We start from the raw sequence: 22,431 nt of genomic DNA, 5'->3' as shown, positions 1-22,431 counted from the left end.
CAACTCAAAAACAAAAATCGAAACGGAGTGGACCACTACCGTTTGTTCCATGACTCGAGCTTGTAATCTCGACGTGTTGTCAAAATTGTCGTCGAAGCCCAAGACAGCAGCTATTATATCACAATATATAATTATTCATTAATCATTATTATTCATTGTGTAGTGTGTACCTCAGCCATCGAATACATTTTTAACATTTTTCTCTTGCGTCGAACGGTAATTAATAATTATAACAACAACGTTTACGTGACTCCGGCATTCAACAAATCCTGACATATTCGTACATCGATATTATTTATAGCTACAATTTTTTTCTGCTCCCGCCAACTATGCCTCGACCCGCCGAACAGTGGACGTCGTAGTAAAACGCACACGCATAACATCCGATACCGCGCTGAGTGAGTAGTATGTACAATATTATGGCGGCTTGTGACCCGGGCACAACCGAACCTTACGAAAGCTGGGAAGCTCTAGATGATCCGTCTGTAAGTCTTGTTTATATTATTGTTTTTCTTTGTTAAGTACGGTAGGTCAGTTGATCGTCCCCCCATTTGGTGTGATTCGTTGTGTCGGTTTGATTTTCCTATAGATCTGGCCAACTCACTGATTGCATCTACAGAGTATAGCTTAGCTTCGTTTACTGTCTAACAACTTTTTTTATTATTGTTTTTATATAAAGGTTCTCAGCACTCAGATAAAAAAAATGCAACTGGCGTCTGCTACTAAAAATGAAAAGTGACTATTTTTAAACATTATTTAGTCGTTTTAGTATCTTATGGACATATAAACTATTTTTCCGTGCAAACATTTTTAGCAATAGCAATGTTGTAATATTGCCACCTGGCTTACAATTGTCATATAACCATCATCAACAAATGACAATCCCTCAACAGCCCACTGTTAAAATACTCAAACGACCGCAGAAAGATAATGCTGCAAATGAAAATGCTGATAAACCCAAAGTACAAGTTAAATCTTTGGAACAAGTATGAAATTGAATGTCTATTTAATCGTTTACAATTCTTCAATACATTAAATTTTGCTGTAGAGAAAACAAGAATATGCAGAAGCTAGATTACGAATAATGGGTGAAGAACGTGAAGAAGACTTAAATGCTGATGATGAAGGGTAATTTTTAACAGTTAAAGTTATTTTACTCTACTATTACTTATGTAGTACTTATTAATGACAAGACTGAATTACTAAATTAGAACATTAATTCAATTTAATATTAAATAAACTGAATATTTTTCTACTTAATTTTATTGTTAATATATTATAGATTTATATAACATGTACCAATCATACATGCACACAAACATATTAAATAAATTAGTACTTTTATTAAATAAAATACAAATATAATTATTTGACCCCTAGATATTATTATATTTAGTTAATTCCTTATGTTTTAAAAATTAAAAAGTTTTTCTAAGGAACTTACATTTAATTTCCTTGTGTTATAGTTATGAAATTAGGAAGAATCTTATTGCTAGCTAAATTTAGCTAAATTAAAATGTACTGCCTTTGTAAATAACACTATAATATTATATTGCTTATATTCCAAGAAATTAATTTGGTATAACTGTATAGGACAAAAAGAAATCTCATATAAAAATCAAAAAAATATTTTATTCTGGAATTAAATATTTTTAAAACAAAAAAAATATGCCTTTTAGAGCTTCACATTAAGTTATAATGAAAATTAACCTTTGTATACATTAAAATTATGTGGAAGGTTAGATATGTCTTTTATTTTGTTCGTATACATGATTTTTAAAAAAACTGAAGAAAAAAAGAATTTATTTTTTAAATTGAAACTTACAACATTTTTAAACATAGACGTGTTTAAATAATATTGTATTATGTTTCATTAACAAAAATGTTAAATGAGAGTGTAGTGTCATTTTTTTAAGTGTTTTTAACTTTAAATTTTTTAAGGTTACACAGTTAAAGGTTTTATTTACTATAGTTATATACAATTAATAAGATCCAAAAATTTCATCATTAATATTTAATGAGTGCTTATTGTAGCCATGATAGTACTATAAATTTAAGTTATAATATTTGAGGTCACATATTGGACTGTTTTCAATAGATATGTTAAAATCATTTTAAAACAACCCTAAGATATAAAATTACTTAAAAACAAATCATACTTTTATTTTAAATTAATTAAAAGTACCTATTTAAAATATTTTGGGCTTATAAAAAGAAAGAACATTTTAAAATTAATGTTTTCAAGGTTAAAATGATTATTCTAAAACTATAATAACCGGTAAGGAATAAATTGTTGTAAAATCATTTTTTTTTCATTTTTTATAAATATGTTTATTTTTTTTATTTCTAATGAGTTACAAGTCTAAATATTTAATTATAATTTTGTCTATTAGATCTTACTTTGTTTCTACTAATCATATAACATAGAATTACTTTAATACTATAAATTTTGAAGTACTTAACATAATGTATATTTAGGATTAAAATTAAAACCATAATTATTCTTCTACTTGAAATATTTGATCTAGAACTCAAAATTTATCATGATAATATTATCTGTTTTATTTTTATTTTTATTTTTCATTTTTAGAGCCAGTTCTTCAGGAAGTATGAAATTTGAAGTACTTCAAAGTCGACAGCCAATAGTTCGTGTTGCTGTTGAAGACAATGTTATTCGACAGCCTCGTGGGCCTGATAACACCAAAGGATTTAATCATCGAAGCTAACCCTAAGAATTTAGAAAATTTAAAGTAATACATTTTTTAAGTGCAGGATTTTCATAATAAAACAATTATAATCTATATTGTACTTTTCTAATATCCAGTTGTAAATATTAAGAACATGATAATGATAATACCTCTGGAATAAATGATATTTGTAGAGAAAAAAAAATGGGAAACAAAAAATATTTATTCTTCTCCAGTGACATATTTGATAGTTGTTGATACACATTTTACTAATGACAAGATCTAGTCAGACAAAAATGCTTGATATATTATAATATTTTCATTAAATATTCAGTCAGAGGTATTTTTCTATGATTGTAAATTTAAATGTAAATAAAAAAGCCGTGTGCTCAATTGACGCACTATATTTTGTTGATCAATTAAAATTAAGTATTTTTAAAAAAAAAATATTCTTAACTAAATTATTTAAAATTTATTTTGTAGTAATTTCTGTATTGCCAATATTATTCAATTCAACAAACATAAATATCTTAAAAATATATTATGTTAAATTTATTCAAATTTGTTTAATTTAGCATTCACCTAAAGACGATACTTAAATTTGTACCTTCTAATTCCTAGTGACTGTTCTTTTTTTTTTTTAATCATTGTTAATTTTCGTTCAAGTTTTAATAAATTCAATAGTATTGTTGTAATTTATCGCTTATTGTAAATTAGGTTTTTGTTTCTTAAGTGATGTAAATGAATATGGTGAAGGTATAAAGGTATATAGAGGAATTTAGGACTATTGCCTTTACAATTTACTTATATGTATACATATACATTATACACATATTTTTTTAAATAAATTTAAAAATGAGTGATTAACATGTAAAGTTTTAATAAGATCATTAATATTTTATAACATGGTTAAGAGATTATATTAAACCTATAGTTATATAATTACTGCGAATATATTTTGTGTCTATTTTTATCATAATCCTACGCAGACTTTGACAATAAATTAGACGTGTTGAATTTACATGTATTTTGTTAAATTTAAATCTGTTATTCGGAATGAATTATTCGTGATATATTTACACATCACATAGATAGTAGGTTTATCATAGGTTGATGATCCTCATGTGAACGGTTTATTTGTGCTTGAATACAGTATATTATTTCTGGGTGGTAATGATGTTTGGACGGGGCACCATGATCTAGCGCAAAGCTGATTTGGCATTCCTTGAGAATTGCATAAGCACAAGTTGCAAAAACCAACAAACACTAATTCTCCCGGATCACATGGACCTATAACAAAAACATTTATTCAAAATCGTAGCACATTAAGTATTTGTGAAGTGTTATTTGTAAATTGATCAAGATTATGAGATATTAATTTTTATGTTTTTAAATATCAGTCTTGTATTAAGTATGCCAAATTTATTCATATGACCATATAAATCATAAAATCTAAAAATATTTAATTTACATATAATTTATTTTCAAAAAAATTTGTAAAAAACCGTTTAAAGAAGATACAACACTACCTGTCATTTATCTATAAAACTGATTTTCTCGGCAATATACTTATAAAGACAGTATTCTCAGTAGCCTTACCAAATTTTAATAACACGTAGAGAAGAGCATCATATCATAGCTGTTGATTTTTCTGTAACTTAAAGATGACTTTAAATCATAAGTATGCGCATGGGGCAAGCAGGGGAGGCAGCTGGCTCCCCTGCGAGATTTTCCGCTTCCCAAAGATCTTATATTTTTCATTAATACCAATAATACCTTCCAATTTTTAATAATATTTAAATAATAATATGTTCAAATGTATTTGAAAGTAGTAAATATATTAAAATCCATAATTAGTATGACATCACATACGTTAGCAATCCTTATTAAAATTTCATTTTGGATCCAAACAAATCAAAATACACAATTAAAATGTATGAAGTAGTAATAGAAATGTTTAAAACATTAGACCCTACCACTAAACGAAGTATATGGAACTTTAATAAAACATATTATCTATAAGCAAGTTGTTCAAATTATGTTTTCTTATTTATTAATTTTTTTATTATGTATTTTTAATTGTTTTTATTATAGCTTCTTGATCATTAAAGATATTATTATTAAAAAAGACTTATTGAAAACTCTTTTGGTAATTTAATGTTTAACCTAACTCTTAACTGTATAGAACAATACATTAATATCATGGTACCATATACTTGATTTTGTGTGATTATTTTGTTTAAATTATCGTTGCTTCACATCAAGGTCTTAGCTTGAAAACTTGGAAGAAGGAGGGTGGGTTGGAGTCTGGAATTCCTTAGCTAAGGTATTGCCTACCCTGCCTAGAAGACCTGCGTACACTTATGCTTCAAATTATTGATTTGAATGATTTGTAAAGAATTTTTTTTTTTTTTTGTCTATTAATTTGACTATAATAAACTAATGAATATTGATAATACGAATCAAAAATTCTATTATAAAATTAACTTTTATATAATGTGAACATTTGATTAATCAGCTGTAAATATTGTACTCATTAGTTTTGCTCACAAAAAACTATTATTTTTAGTTTTATTCTATATAATCTTGTTATTATTACGCAATTATGATTTTTAGTACTTACATGGCACAAAACACTTTTAAAATACTTTCAATTAGTATTGACAATTAACATATATTTAGGATTAAGAGGACGTTATACCCGCATGTATTGTCTCTCTCTCTTACTAATGTAGATCATAGCAAATTTGCGTGCAGCAGAACAAGTTTTGTGATGTTAGCTTTAATATTAGAGTCAATTTACCTATTATCAAACTTAAAGATAATAATATTATCTGTGGTATCTCATAGGCTTTTATTGATATCGTAATTTTTAAGTGAGTTATAGTTATGTAAAATATTAAATTTTAAAATGCTCGTAATTCGCTATTTTTAATTTTTCTTAAAGTCATTAAATTGCCTATATCAAACCCCTTAAAATGCTTGCATCCCCTTTTATTGGTAAATGGGAGTATTTATAACAATAATGAGCATAATGAATGAATTCATAACTAAATTGTACCTATTATATAAATATTAAGTTATCATTGATGGATTAATTTTTGAAAATTTTGTTAACATGTATGATTTAATTAAAAGTTGGTGTTTTGTACCTACACGATTCGTTTGGACTTTTGAAGCAGCTAATAGGAGGTACCTATTTTGCTCGACTTCAATTCTTTTTTTTAAAACTGTTTCTGTTATACGCTACTCTTGTTTAAATGTGTAAAATTATTCGCTAACTTAGTTCTGTAAAACGAATAAATAGATCAGACATTTAAAAGTCTCAAAAACAATGCGATTTTTATACGACGACGTTCTAAATTAGTGATCAGCGACCATTTATTGTAGGTAAGTCTACAGCGTTTCGGTTAAACTAATCACAAAAGTTGACGATAATACTATAATTTTATTATAACGTTTCGTGAACTCCGACGTCACCCAATCGATTGTAAAATTTTAATACTAAACTGTTGGAACGAGAAAACTCTGTTATAATAATTATAATTTATATTATATAACATCCCCAATGGTTGTGTGCCCAAATATGGCTATAAATACATATGGAAATATTGCCAATATATAGCCTTAAGGTTACTATGTTACGTAATATCAGTGGGGAAGTATGATAATCATTAATCATTTTTCCGGCTTGTTCGTATGCAGAGAGACAAATAACATCAGAATCACCCTAAATCGTGCTTTGTATTGTATAACCGTAACGCATATCGTTTTAACAGCTATCCGCTATTGTCACGTTGTGGGTACTTGATTCGTTGCAACTTTGCAATGTGTATAAATACACTTTGAATCGTTGATAAAATAATATAAATTAAAAGAATATTATGGATTTGAAGTTTTTAAATTTAAGCGTTAGAGACCAATTTCCTCAATTGGTAGTTTTCTATGACATTACTTTCTATTCGACTTAGTCGAGATATTTCGGGATCGTAGATCTGAGAATTGATCAGGACAATTGCATAAAAAATAAATTTATTGATTTAATAACATACTGAGTGATACTTTTATCGTTAGCACTCATTATTTCAAAATATATTGTTTTTGAAAATATTATTCTTACATAATTTCCAATCGAAATAAAATAATTTTTTTAAAAAAAATATCTTATCGTTATAATTTAAGATTTTATTTTTTTGAATGACAACATACATTTTAATTTCATTTTTTTGATCAGAATATTTTCCGGAGTATTTTGATACATAAAAATCGAAATTTGGACTAGTAGTTTTTGAGTTATAAATATTTAAAGTGTAAGTTAGCGGAGAAGTATAGACTAACATTTTGCGGGGTATTCTCGTACTACTCATCAGGGCCCCACAAGGGGGGGACTGACGGACCTTAAGTACAGGGGCTATATTAAGAGCACATGGTCCCGTTGAAGTTTATTTGTAGAGTTTTATAAAAGGCCTTGACGAACATTTAGTACAAGAGCCCGAGATTGTATGTGGGGGCCCTGCTACTCACTACTCAGTACTCAACTCTGCTAACTTTAACTTTAAGTGTAACTACTCATAACTACTTGTCTTATATACATGTGTGTTTATCATTTATCTATTATTGAATTGGGTGCTGTATTCCAATTCGATTATTCAAGACGAATGATGTAAACAAATTCAGTATTCTATTTATAACAATTATAACTTACCTTTTCGTACGAATAATAATGGTTAAATGTTATCATTATCGGAAACTAACTCCCCCTCTTTCCCCCAAAAATAGTCTCGATTTTAAATTCTTTATAAAATAGTTTGAAAAATAATTTTAATATTCTATTTTCTGTATATTATAAATAGAAAAAAAGAATTCTTAGTAAAATTGATAAAATTGGTAATATTTTGGGATTTTCCTTATTTCAATGAGTTATTTGCATAAACCGTGGAATGAGAGGCTATTATTTTTTAAAAAGCATTAATACATTTTTCTTGGTTTCAATTCAATTATGCTTGTGATATAATAAGTATAAGAAAGGCGTAAACTATTAAATTAATTGAATTACAATATTCTTTTTGACACACACCCGGCCACCCTATACTCAGACTAAAAAAGATAAAATACTAATATGTATCTACATACTCGTACATTATTAATAATGAACACTTAATAACCAATTTTATTTTTATAGGAACGAACCGTCTTGAGTCCTTAAAATGCTTAAATTACCTTCGCATCCGAAAATTATAAAGTTATGAGTTATAACTATCCGTATTCCGTGGTTAGGCGTCTTTCCTCGCTTAACATTTTTGAAGAGAGCTAGTTAGTAAAAATTTTTTTTTTTGGAAAACTCGATTCGAAAAATTACACAGGCACGTCAAGAAAATAATTTCAAAAACGACAAAAACATGTCTGCAATACCAAAAACAACAAAAGCGTTCGTAATATTTATAGTTGTTACTTATACCTAAAATAAATACTACTACAGCATACAATGGTTATTATAAACTCGCAACTGTACTACTGCAGTCGGGTATTCGTCGTCTAACGAATAAATAAAAACAGTAGAACATAATATACCCACAGCGTTAAAAGTATCGGTATAATAAACGTACCTTCGGGCCTGACGTTTCTCAAGCCGTGCACGGATGCTGTGGCGATGGCGCTGAAAACAGCGATTAATAATTGTAGCTGATAGAACACCCTGCCACCGATTCGCATTTTCAACGGTTCCGGAGATTCGTCACGGGCGCAGTCGCGGGTTGTCCGCATAAATTTTCGATATGAATTCAGATTACACCGTTCTGCCAAATTAACAGGTATCCTACACAGGCGACTCGGCGGCGGCACAGCAGTATAAAATAGATGCAGATTGTACAGAGCAGGTACCCGAGGCAGGTATTTGTAGAGTTCGTATAAATTAATTTTCGTTAATGATCACACATAACATAATATTTTATGTATACGACACTGCTACGGCACCTATAGATGTATTATAATACGTGTATATTTTAATTATGTTGTACAGTTTATTGTGTGTATGTACCTACTACCTAGCATTATTTGATATACGATCTTATCGCATACTTAATATAATAAAATATTATGAACTGTATGCGCGCGCTCGCGCCGACCTTGATTATTAATCAGTAAATTGGCCTTAACGACCCGCGTTAAAAACCAATAAACGTGAGCCGCCCGTAATAAAATCAAATCATTACCTATTACATTGTACGATTTCCCGTCGCTCACTGTACCATCATCATATTACATTATAATAATATACCTATTGCTGCAGTTGGTATTATAATGATGCACATCACACGTATCGACACGTTAATATTACTGTATTACTCTATTGTAGATAATACTATATAATATATCTGACCGCGCACCAGTGTTGACAGTGTTGTGTGGTACAACTGTACAAGAAGCTGTTTGCAGGGCCAGCTGGAGTCCATCGGTGTAATGAAACCGTGTCGCTGTTGCAGAGTTAGTGCTTTTTTTTCACTCATTATTATGGTTTAGCTTAACGGTAATCTGGAGTAATCACTTTCCGCGGTAAACGGGATATTTGGAAGTTTACCCCCGTGCCTTTCTTTTCCCGCGGATTTTAGTGTTACTAGACATTTCCCCCCGAATTAATAAATATATTTTTTTACACATAATATGTAGGTTGTTTGGTTTTACCCGAAATATACGGGTATCTATCGACTATCATCATTCGCATTCCATATGGAACGTGTTTGAAAGCTGATATAAGTAGAAGAAACAATATTTCGGAAGGGTGGAATAATACATTTATACACATATAGTGCGAATTAATCATCCATATGTTTGGCTTTTTATTAAAGCTCTACAGATGAGTAATTAAAGTGCATTAATAAAAATTTTAAATTATAGAGTAGGAGGTTTTTGTAATAATTTGGGTAATGATGACAGGTTAAAAAAGTTATGTAAACGCTTTTTAAATATTTATATTTTTTAATTTCCGTGAGCTATTTATAAAAAAAATATTAGTTGGGCTTTTTTGATTTGTTTATTATTTAATTTTGTACTTTAATATCAATAGTATATTTGTTTGTAATTTGTATGTTGTTTAATATTTATATTGGTGCATTTTGTATTGCCATTGGCAATAATATTATTATGACAATTTATTGAATTATATTTATATATATAAATTTAATATAATTGATACAATAAAATAAACAAATATAGTTCATTTGTACATTTATTGATTTACATTGTTTATTATTGTTTAATTAATATTTTTACTTTTGAGTTTTTGTCTGGGGGAAATTGTTCTGTTCAGGAGGGAAATGCATGGGGCCATGGGGGTAACGTCCTAAACGTCTTTAAACGTTTAAGGATTTATGAATTAAAAAAGGAGAGAGACATATACATTAATTTGGTATTTGCAGAGAGATAATTTGGAGTTAGCTTAGAAACTTCATCCTCCACCCGCTCCAATATAAGGGAATAATAAATTCCCTATAATATAGGGAATTTGTTGATAAATGTATGAAATATGATTTGAACTAATGTAAGTTTATTATTAGAGACTACGTTATTATAGCTTTTTATTGCTTAACTAATGAACGAGAAAGGAATCTTTGAAATTTATGTATTTTTTAATTGTGGATAGGATACTTACTGTTTCTAGTATAGTATAATGTATATTGTACATTATTCGTGAACACCAATAAGTAGATCCTTTATTGTTTGTATCGTTTTCTGGTTAAATCACTATAACATCTTAGTTCTAAATTCATTAATATATAATATTACTATATAAATAGTAAATATAATTCCTACTTAGGTTCAAGCTATATAACTGTAGGTTAACGGGTTACCATGAACTTAAGTTAATTATTATCACAAGTCATAGTTTATTAAGTAAAGTAGACGATTTATTATATTATATATTTTTAAATAATATTAATATTTAACACTCAATAGTTTTAATAACAAATGTATAAAACTATAATTCATTAAATCCAATATTTGTTCTGACCGTAACAACGAGTTTCAGTAACATAGAGTGGGTGTTTATTCTTTTATTTTTGATTTAATGTAAACAGATAGGGATTTGTGTGGTATGAATTATGTTTGTTTTTTTTTTAAGAATTGCGAGCTTTCTTTTTCAGAAAACGGTTTTTTAGCCAGTGGAAAGGAACGAGAAGTATCACGCACTACTAGGTACTACTATATGTCTATATGTGTGTGCACCTAACTCTGTCAATCGGATATTGAATGTGAATCTACACTTTACAAACTACATTTTTTTTTTTTACTAGACTGTAGTATACGATTATTATTATTATTATTATTATTGTATTAGGTAATATATTATTGAGCTGATTTTTAAAATTTTTGGTTTTATTACGCATCATTTACGACGAAATAATGACGATATTTCATTGCTGCGTTCTCTTCCATAGTACCTATTGTCGCGTTAAATGTATAAGTAAAGCTGTATGTATTCATTTTTTACAATCGTTTTGCCTTTTTTCTATTTTTATCTTTTCCTGCACTAGTATATTTGATAGACAATACTCTCCCAAGAAAAAATATCGAAATTTACAGTTAACATTAAATGGAAATCATAAAGTCTCTGATTGGTAATTTGTTGGTACCCCGCAAAAACATATTTACCTTGTACACAAATTTGATCAAACAATTATTCCACATACAAACATCAAAGATTTAAATTTATGTTTACATTCATAAATTATCATTTTATTAAGACAAGTTTTAGACAGGACAGATGTTAGACAGGTACCTATAGACAATACAAATATTAATTTTATGAATTATGGTTTGCTCTTACATAAATTATTAATAAATATGATTTTCCAAAACTATACATTTTATTATTACATCATTTGTATCAATATCAAGAGAACTTAAGCAACTAAAATTTGCTGCCAAGTTTAAAGTCGTATATAAACTCGCCATATTGTGATCTAATATAAATTTGTAAAATAATTCAGCTTATATAAAAAAAGGTTTAAACAATTGTGTGATTGAAGTTTTGTACTTGGTAAAGATTTGTATGGAAGATGCAAATCGACGCTTAGTGAATATATAATTTTCTTGGAATGTTCGATGGTATATTCAGAGTATTGCAAGTTAAGCCTTTTTGTGTGCAGATTATTATGGGAAAAAATTATAACTGAGAGATATTGCATATAATATTATGCGTTACACAAAAAGAGTTTCGCTCGTACGATCCAATTTTACAATATGATTTGTCTCCCCTAGGTTGTGTTTCCTTTGCTTTTATGCCAATTTGAACTTTTTAATATGTATTTTTATTACATATAGGTGTTTAGTTTTCTTTCAATATATATAACTGTACATAATATTATATATTACATTTTAATGTTTTATACTTAAACGTATTTTGTGGCATGAGGATTTTGTTTGACTAAAAAAAGTAGGTATATATATTAAAAATTCCACTTTTATATAATTTCATCGCCAAACGTTGAAACGCTACCTAATTTGAAATTTCGTATGGTGGATAAAGCATAGTTTCATACTAAAAAAATATTTATTTGAACTGGATAATACTAAACCCCGAAATCATTCCACTCCACTCACTAACCGCATACTAATTGAGACTTAAGAGTGCACATCGATTACAATAATGCATTTTTATAGCTAGGCTAGCTATAATATAATAATATATATATATATATATATATATATATATATACATAGGTGGTATCGAACTCATACAAATAGTATTAAGAAGCTATATTTTATAATGTATTGATTTATAAGTTATTGGAAATAATTAATTATATAATGAGTAAAATTGTTATATGATTATAGTATATCGCTTCATTTATTTTTTAATGCAATAATGTATAGTTATAATGTAAGTTCTGGATTTACTGACGTAGGTATATACCTTCTATTTTTGTGTTATGTACATGAATCTATGACGTGAAGCACGAATTTTTAGAGATATGAAGTCATATATTATAAAATAATGCGTTATTTCACAAAAAAAAAATATTTATGACTATGCCGCACATACTCACTATACTCCACAACACATTTGATTAACGAGTTTACAAAAAATACGTGTTATAAGATTTAAAAAAAAGAATGTGGCCCGTTCGTATATAATAAAAAGAGGTTGTTTTTACACAGCAATGGAGATGATAACCATTTGTTGTATTGTTTTGTCACTATTATAAATTATAATATAATATTATAAATAAATGTATTTATGTGTACTATATGGACCATTCTCAGTTCTGCATTAAATATTTTCGCGTAGGCGACAGGCGTGTAATCTGCCAAGCTGACCGATATAATAATATGATAATAATATTATTAATATTAAAACAGTTGGCGAGTGTCAAACATTTTATAGTTAAAAATATTTTTTTTTTACTATACCTTCTATCAATTTATCATGAGTATTGAAAATAATTTTGGCATTAGATGTCCGAAGTCCGTTTTATCTTAGAATTTCGTAATGTGCGTGAAAATGCGAGAAGGTCAATTAAATAGTAGCTATTGCAGTAGTGTTATTATTATTCCGGAGTGGGCTTTAACATTTTTAGGACAAAAAAAATTTTCTATAGCAGTCGCTAAAGCGTTTTGCAATATGATATTAATATAATATGTAGGTAACCTAATATACATACAGTATATTAATTAATTAAAAAGTTTGTTGCTCTAATTCAAAATGTAGCGTGAATATTTTATACAGTTATAAGTTTTTTTATAAGTTTTTTTTTAATGTTTATACAGGATAATTCACAAATAGTTTGCTCACATTGCACACACCTCTCGTTTCTTTAATAATACGGGTATTTAAAATCTGATTTTTGTAATTTTTAAATATGCCTAAAGATCATATTTTCAAGTTTTTGAGATTTTTTGTACTGCTTAACGAGCGTTCTGTGTAAATATTAATACCTATGTTTCACACAAAATCAAATTTTTTAGAGTGGCAGCAATATTACGTAATTCCAGTCCTGCCCAGTAAAAACTATGATAGATTTCGTCCCCTCTTTAAAAAATGTTCAACGACGCAGTAATAATATGAATTCATAATTTATTGTTATTTAAGTACCAAATTAAATATACAATTTGTTAAAAATTAGTGTCTTTTTATATCTTATTGATTAAATTTCAACAATCTACATCACTGGGTTTTTGAAATAGGTAACAATCTGTATGATATAATTTCTTCGATATATCTATTTCCAAGAGCATTTTTATTTAAAATGAAATTTCAAACTTATCAATATAGGTATATGTAATTTAACTGTTTGTGAAAAAGCCTTTCCGTATGGCCCTCCTTTGCTAATCACACATCCAGTGACGTCTGCAATAGCTCCATCTGTTACTGGTCAAGCGGTGCGGGACAACGTGTTGTCGACGGTCAGTGTGTAAGACGGTGTTCTGGTGGCGTCGTCCAACCACTGCGGCGTCGACGTTGAGCGGCAGCGGATCGTTGACGAACCCGTGACCGATGCCATCGACGCAGAACATTGGAAACGGCACGATCGCCGAGAACCGCCGAAACACCAAGGCGGTCAGCGGGTGTTCGTCCGATGGTGTACCGCTGAACGAATCGAACACGACGGCCTTAACGCCTTGGAATACGCCGGTAAGCTTCATGTGATCGAGGCTCTGTTCCAACGAGTACGGTTGGACGCGCGTGTTTTCCAAGAACACGATCTTACCGTCGCCCCTGAAGCCAAACGCCGTGCTTAGCGAGTTCTCGACCATTGTCGTGTTGCAGTCAGTCGCCCTGGACCGAGGCGACAGCCCATCGCGGTGGCCGATGGCAATGACCGGCCGCAGCTCGTACTGTACCCGGTCGGATCGGCCGGTCACCAGGGCTATCAGCGCGTCCACCGTCCGGCCGTTAACCGTGCGGTCATCGATCATTTGCAACATCGTGATGTGCACTGTCCTCCAGTGGTACACATGCAGCGCCGACGCGTCGCTGTAGCGTTTTCCGGGCGTCCCGGATCTTCCGTTTCCAGTCCACTGGTAACGCTTCCAAATACGGTATCAACCACGTTACCGTGTTGTTAACCGTCAGCGTATCCACTAGGTCGTCCGCACGGAATCGGTCGGTGTTTGCGTAGAACGGGTTTGCGCCGGACTGGTATTTCGAGTCGTAGACGTGAGCCATCATACCCGCATCCCGCAAGAACTTCTTGAACAACTCTAGCCTCTAGGTTCGACGGGTTGCCCATGGACGATGGCACGATCACGCGCACTTGCATGGTCGTCCCATCGCTGCAACTGCTGACATTAACTGGTGTAATGTCCATATTACGTACCTAGGTATTATTAAACAATGACGTCAGCAGCACTAAAATAATACCAAAAAAAAAAAATGCTGCACTGATTTTATAATAACATATTCGTAATTAAATTGTAAGTGACGCTAAAAATATATATATACAAGAATAATATAGTAAACCATGTTGTACTACCTCCTGTCTATATATGTCCTATATAATATTTCATTTGTATCCAAGTTCAAGATATATATTGTATCTATATTAGAGATGTATGTAATATTATATTACCTATAGGTACACTATTTGTTGATAATTATTTATATACGTCGAACGCGCGAAACAAAAACAACTATATAATAAACACTCAACTGTGAAAAACCGATAAAATTAAATATGACCTTTAACTGAGCATTAAATCAATTCCAATATAATATCGTATTCATTTTAATAATTTAATTTGTTTATTATGTTGTGCGACAGCTGGTTACTACAGTATTACCACTTATTATATATAAACGTGAGACAATTGAAAAAAAAACCGAGATTTTAATTATTTGTTATACTTAACACCATTTAAATGTCCAATTAATATGTGAACACTTAAATCTACGATCAGCTCATTGTCATTGCAACAAAATATGTGATTAAAAAAATGACACAGCTAAACTCACAGCTGAACCACAAGCTCAGACTCCAGTAAAATACATATAATATGTTATATTCTTATACTATTATATCGCAACCATATTGCTGCAGCAGTGTACTGTCCGATGTTTTAGTTATTGTCTTTTCGGTGTACCGTAGCCATTAAAATATACACCGTAAATAAATATGCATACATAATATACCCATACAGATTACAGATAAACCCATTATCATAAGACTAGGTAACCATTGCCCACTAAAATATGATTTATTGATAATCGTTTATTGGTGGATCAAAATACTCGTGTAAAGTTTTTTAGTCAGTTATACTATTACATTGCAGGTACTGTATAGTAATATAAAATAGTGCATGTCGTTATTATAATACAAGGCTAAGCGAACCCAAAATAAAAAACCATTTATGTTAACAATAAATCAATTTATCAACAACTTTGAACTTAATATGATGTACTTAAGTATAATAATGCATATAATGCTATAATTCTTAAAAGAATATACAGAGTAATGCTTAGTCAGTTACACCTCGCCTAGACTCATTCTATAAAAATCCTATATGAGATCAGCTTTCTTTCGTATTATATGTTTTCACGAGAGATGAAAAGAATTGCGAAATTTGGTTCTGTCAATGGATCGATGCAATCATAACTATAATATGATGTGCACGTCGACTACTTAATTAAGTACAAAACCATAGGCGGAAATCGGGGGGGGGACTTGAGGGGATTAAGCCCCCCAGAAGTTTATAAAGTACATGTCTTAGCATTATATAGGTATTATGAGCATATATTGCTCAACCCCCTCCCCCCACAGTAATTTCACCAAATTTCCGCTTAAGTACAAAACGATAGTGTAGTATAGTATATATACAGTGTCCAGCGAGAGAATGCGCCGCAAACCGACCACAATTTAGTTATTCTGTGCATTCCCCAACGATACCCAGCTTTAAGTGAATCAGTTTTGATAGCATGGTGACGCGGAGGGATGCGCAGAATCGGCGCGTTCTCTCGCTGGACAGACCACAGACAGTATATAGTGTATAGTATTATATACAACGCTTACGAAAAAAATGTTTATAAAACTCGAGTATCATAACATTAATTTATAAATTATATACTCAGAAATGTACAGACATATATATAGAAACATTAGAAGCAAAACGCTGCGGCAACGGCCGCGTAGACGTGGCATTATATGCGATAAAGGTTACAGTGGGTAATTTATACAGAATGTCTGAAGCAACAAAAAAACAAAGTGTCAATCGGCAGTTCGCCGGACAACGGTGGACGACGAATGCTGCAGCTGGCGATGCGCCGGAATACTGCATACATACATGGTATACGATGGTTATGCGTTCACCGGACTACTGTGCATCTCTGTGGATGCACCGGACCACTACTGCGGCGGTGGGTGCGCCGGGACAAGATCGTCGGCGAGGCCGTGCACCCGCCTGTGAGTATGCATGTTGTGGTTGTTGCCGTACCGTTTGCCGCACACGGTGCACCGTATACTCCTCCGTCTGCGGGCCCGCTTCGGGTCGGATCCATTACTGACCGCGGTCGTCTCTGCAGAGACGAGCTCGAGGACGTGCCGGCGCCGCACGTGATCGATTAGCGACCACACGTCACCCTCGTACGAGTGACACACACCGCACATGGCGGCCCGGGCCTCGGGATGCGCCCCGTTCACGTGCTTGTAGTACGCCGACCGGTTAACGGACAGCCGGCCGCACAGTTCGCACGTCAACGGCGGCCGGCCGCTCGGGCCTGCGATGTGGTGGTGCGCGCGGTGGTTGGCGCACATGGCCGCAGCGAAAAACCGCCGGCCGCAGCCGGGCACGTGACACGATAGGTTCGGGTCGGCACCGTGCTCGTCTCGGGCGTGCCGCCACAGTTCCGTCTTGCCGCCGGCGCAATGTGTGTAGCACGTTTCGCACACTTCGCCCAGGTCGGCGACGGCCGTTTGTCCGTTGGCGCCGGCCCTGCAGAACGCTATAAAGTGATCGGCCACGGGCATGGGACGCGAGTACAGCATGTCCATCTGCGGTCGTCAACGAAAATCATAACAATATATCGTTACAATTTTCATTTTCAATTTTTTTTGTTTTTATACATATATATCAAATTTATATTGAAATTTATGTTAAATGTGTATTTGTTGAAATAGATATTCTATAACTTTAATACCGTACGATATAATATTATTGTTTGTATTGTACTAGCACAGTGCTTCTCAAACTTTTTTGTCATGAGTATACTATACTCAATATCTATACTCAATGGTTATACATATATATTTTACGGTCCACCAGTCATATAGCCCCCCCCCCCGGGTTCGAGAAGCACTGTTCTAGCTGATACTGTATGGTGTTCTCCTTAACAAATTAAATAATACCGCAGTGGATTATTTATCCTGTCTTAAATTCCGTTGTATGTAAACTAGTAAACTATACATATTTTAACACGGTAAGTTATTTGGGTCATTGAAGACGTTTTGACTAAACATGAAACACATTCCTTAAATCGTATCCAATTATATTATAATATTTATTATATTTTTTGTAACTATCGAGTCCCTTTTTAAAATGCAAAAACCTAAAAAATTGGATTCAAGGTTCATCAATGCACATCCTCTGGAATAGGATTACCCATATACCAAATTTCAGAACTATTATATTGTATTTACCAATAATATAATTATATAAATGGATTTATTTTATTAGAGGAAAATGTGAAACATCAACTCGGCATCAGTGCAGGTCATTTTAAATCACAAATATGTATAATATATTATATGGTATAGTATTTTATAAATATAAAGAGAAATGTTGCCTGGCATTTTCAAAATGATGCATATATTCCATTGTTATATTATTAATACACTGTCGGACTATTTGTACATAAACGTATATCTCATTAAAATTAAATAATAAACAGACCTAATACTGTATATTATTATGAAATTCAAATGTTTAATATTGTAGAGTATAATTACTATATCTGAATAGTTCATTTTTATTTTCTATTACGACGATATATCCTCAAACATAGGAATGTGTTGTAACTTGTAAGTTTAATATTTTAAATTAAAAATCAAAATCGAAGAATACAAAAAAAAAATTAAACGTACACGTCAAATGATTATTTAAAAGAATGAAGTCGTTTGAAATGTGTATAAGTATTGTGTTATAATATGATGATGTTTTGCATAACAACGAATCATTAATAATGTTATGCAAGTACGTTTATGAAATATAAAGCCAGTGTGTTTATCTATTATTTATTTACAAAAAAATAACAATAATGCCAACGTTAAACTGAAATCATAAACTTATAAAATAATAGATTTACATTTGATAATTTCTTTAAACTTGTAAAATCTTTAAAAATGGACTAACGATAAGACTGATAGTTAAATTGCATTTTCGAGGATTTTTTTTTCTCTATTAAAACAGTGAAAACAGAAGTCCGAGTGAAGAGGAGCGAGTAAGGGTCGCACAGTAAGTATGCATACATCTTTTTTCTTCAATAATACAGTTATTTAAAATTTAATTTTCGTAATTTTTAAATATGCCTAAAGACCATATTTTCAAGTTTTTGAGATTTGTATACTACTTTAAGAGTGTTTGGTGCATATATAAATATCTGTTTTTTCAAATGAGAATCCTCGTTCTACTATAAATTGTTTAGCGGATAATTTTTCTGAAATTGTTGACGTATAAAAATCATTATTTGTGTGAGTAGTTTTTGAGTTATTTTATTTTGTATACCAAGGATAAAAGGTCCATGTAATGGGCTTAGGAGATAAGGGCGGGGCTAGGCCCTAGGGTGATTTGAAAATTTTAGTGGGTTATTAATCTTAGTTTAACAACTTTATAATTTGCGAAAATGGTTCAAATATTAGTAAAATTATGCTGTGTTGCATAAACAATCAATTTAATAAAATGTATAATGTACCAATGTCAATAAATAATGGTCACTAAATCATGTTTAAGGGACTATTAGTTCAATATTGATTCAATGGATGTTTAGTGATAGTCCGTGCGTTAGTATAGTATAGTATTTATTTTAGTAGATATTTATAATTGGTGGATATTAGATAGCTAATGCCTAATTCAATAAAAACACATTACTCGTTGATATTTTTGTAACATTTTACACTTAAATACCTTTTCTATATACCTAATCCGGAATTATATATTTAATTTAATTATTTATTAAATTAGTGGAGTGAAATAAACTTTAATTAAAACTATTATAAACACATTTATATACCGATACATTTTTTAAATTTTGATAGGTAAAAAGTATTGACACGGTAATTTCACTTGATTATAATAAATATATTTTTTATTATTATAGACCACATGTATACAACAGTGAACAAGTTTTAGATGATACGATATATATACATATAAAACATACAATTATTTTAATCGTAACGACTAGCAGTTTAATTTGAATTTAAAATTTGACAAATTATCCACTTGCTGGTTGTTTATTTATTTTATTTAAATAATTTATTTTTTACTTTATGTAAGACGTAGGTACATTAAATGAAGTGATTAAAAACACCTTAGAAAAAATTGCTTATTGCAATGAACGGTATATCATCAACACCTCGTCATTATTGTTAAAACATTTGTGTATATGTACATTTTTAAGGTTATTTTATACGTTTTTTCGTTCGTATATAACTATATGCGTATGATATGTCCATATTTTTGACTACCACAGTAAGATATATTTTATTGATTTTACTTTCACATTACCGCGAAAATAAGGTATTCTCGTGAGTTATGTAATTCCTATGGGATTCAATGTATAATATACGTATATGTTTATATTATACGTATGAATATTGGTATACATCTGTCGAAAACATAATCGTGTGGTCTTAAGTAAACAATAATTCTCATATCTAATATTTATTATTTAACAATTAATATAGCGATGCTATATTGCTATAGACAATAATGTTGCGTAAACATTCAAAAACATTATGGTTCAATGTCTTACCTATCAATATGCTTGAGTACGTTCTGAAACACAAAAAAAAAATATTTAACTTGCATAAATATATGCATTTATGTATTATACTTATTTCTTAATAATGTATATTTATTATTTACATAAAAATATATAATATTAAATTGCGTCAAATAAAAACCACTTGCATATTTATATTAAATTATATTTCGAGGTATAATACTAGCTGTGGTATGTTTTTAGCTCTGTTATTAACGGTCAATTACAAACTAATTACCAAATAAATTTACCGTTTACAAAATATTCAAAGCCAACGTTTAGTGTTATCGTTAAATTACATATGGGAATATTATATTTTTTAATACATACTGTAGTTATAGAAAAGTTGTTTGTTGTTCTGTTAAAAATAATATTTTTACCGGACGATTGTTATGTATACCTGTATACATATGAGATATAGACAAGAAAAACACGTGTTGGGCAAAGGTGAGTTTGATGGAAAATATTTTTAAAAAATAAATTTAAAATATATAAAAAATTGAATTAACGCCTCCAGTGGGGAAAACAATATGGCGAAACTATAGATTATATATACATGATTGCCTGCAATAATTGTATGTAAATATTTTGGCTCCTACATTATACAAATATGCAGTTACCATTACATTTTATATTTTTAAATTGTGATTTTCATAACAAATAACATAAATTAAAAATGTTAATTAATGTAAAGAAATATTTAATTATGTTTTGTATTTTTTTTTATAGTTGATAGGGAGTGTTGAGAAGACAAAATACTTGCCAAATTGCAGTGTGGAAAATTTAATTTTAGCAACTCTTAAATACGAATTTAGTGAACTAATGATAAATTGATAACTAAACTATAATAACATTAATGATAAAATAGTTATTTACTTTAGTATCTATCTAGTTGGTCACGTTGTCGGTTGAAATTATCGCAAAAATTCATAAAGAATAACGATAAAGCACTTATATAATAATAATTACAGTAATTTAGTGTTTATATATAGGTATGTAAAAATTTTTATAAGAATTCATTATTACAAACTTAACTAATATAATATTAAATAGGTACTTGTACTTAATTTACTTTGTCTCGGCCACGAAGGAATAAAAAAAGTTTTAATATTGTCGAAACCATTAAAATTAATATTTATACATATAATAAACCGATTATAAGGTTAGATACAATATAAATTATATTTTAGACTACGGGTCGAAAGTGTATAATTTAATAATATTAGTTTTACATAATGTGATGTTTGAAATATCATTGTATAATATTTTAGTTAGTTAAGTAAAATGAAAAAGCACCTAAATTTTTCTTACGTATTATATTATACCAGGTAGCTACTGTATTTTTTTATATTTCAGTTTATATTATAGAAATTATTATTATATCTACATAACAAAAAATTCGATAAATATATTACTTATGCAGTATACAGTGTTAAATCACGAGAACTTACGTATTTCAATCGTATCATTTATTCATATGTAATTATTCGACGCTTTTATACTTAGGTATATATATATATATATATTGGTTATTTTTTACATTTTTTTTTTATATTAGAGTAATAAATAAATAGTTTTTAAAGTTGTGTGCTCAACAATAATAACCTAATAAAAGTACCCTATATTTATTATTAAAGCTTAAATAAATTAACTTAGTTATGAATATTAACAAATAATTAGTGTATTTAATTACTATTATTTGTGGTGTATTTAGGTAGGCATCTATATAATAGTATGAATAAAGAATGAACACATTAAAATTTGGTTAATATG

The 22,431-nt window shown here is 30.0% G+C and overlaps 3 protein-coding genes and 1 pseudogene across 3 annotated transcripts in view; 1 reads left to right on the top strand and 3 right to left on the bottom strand.

The window, feature by feature from the left end:
- Positions 1–106: 106 nt before the first annotated feature.
- On the top strand, positions 107–3,554 carry LOC113554495 (SUZ domain-containing protein 1-like). Its single transcript, XM_026958375.1, has 5 exons — positions 107–485; positions 680–735; positions 815–986; positions 1,049–1,128; positions 2,591–3,554. Exons 1-5 carry the CDS (start codon positions 408–410, stop codon positions 2,724–2,726), a joined length of 522 nt encoding a protein of 173 aa, XP_026814176.1. The 5' UTR covers positions 107–407; the 3' UTR covers positions 2,727–3,554.
- LOC113554496 lies at positions 3,548–8,695 on the bottom strand. The gene is made up of 2 exons (XM_026958376.1): positions 8,294–8,695; positions 3,548–3,977 (listed from the first exon to the last, which is right to left on the bottom strand). Exons 1-2 carry the CDS (start codon positions 8,448–8,450, stop codon positions 3,808–3,810), a joined length of 327 nt encoding a protein of 108 aa, XP_026814177.1. The 5' UTR covers positions 8,451–8,695; the 3' UTR covers positions 3,548–3,807.
- Positions 8,696–13,866: 5,171 nt separating this feature from the next.
- Positions 13,867–14,995, bottom strand: LOC113552413 (annotated as a pseudogene).
- Positions 14,996–17,634: 2,639 nt separating this feature from the next.
- The window catches only part of LOC113553866 (sex peptide receptor-like), a 126,789-nt gene continuing 121,992 nt past the window's right edge, over positions 17,635–22,431 (bottom strand). Inside the window, exons 5-6 of the transcript XR_003405218.1 lie at positions 20,650–20,672; positions 17,635–17,671 (exon numbers count right to left, since the gene is read on the bottom strand). The gene's annotated coding sequence lies outside the window, so the exon portion shown is untranslated. The remainder of the gene's footprint in view (positions 17,672–20,649; positions 20,673–22,431) is intronic.

The sequence above is a fragment of the Rhopalosiphum maidis genome, chromosome 2, assembly GCF_003676215.2.
Source record: "Rhopalosiphum maidis isolate BTI-1 chromosome 2, ASM367621v3, whole genome shotgun sequence".
Lineage (NCBI taxonomy): Eukaryota > Metazoa > Arthropoda > Insecta > Hemiptera > Aphididae > Rhopalosiphum > Rhopalosiphum maidis.
Note: the sequence above shows the minus strand (reverse complement) of the source record. Positions and strands in the feature narration are given on the sequence as shown.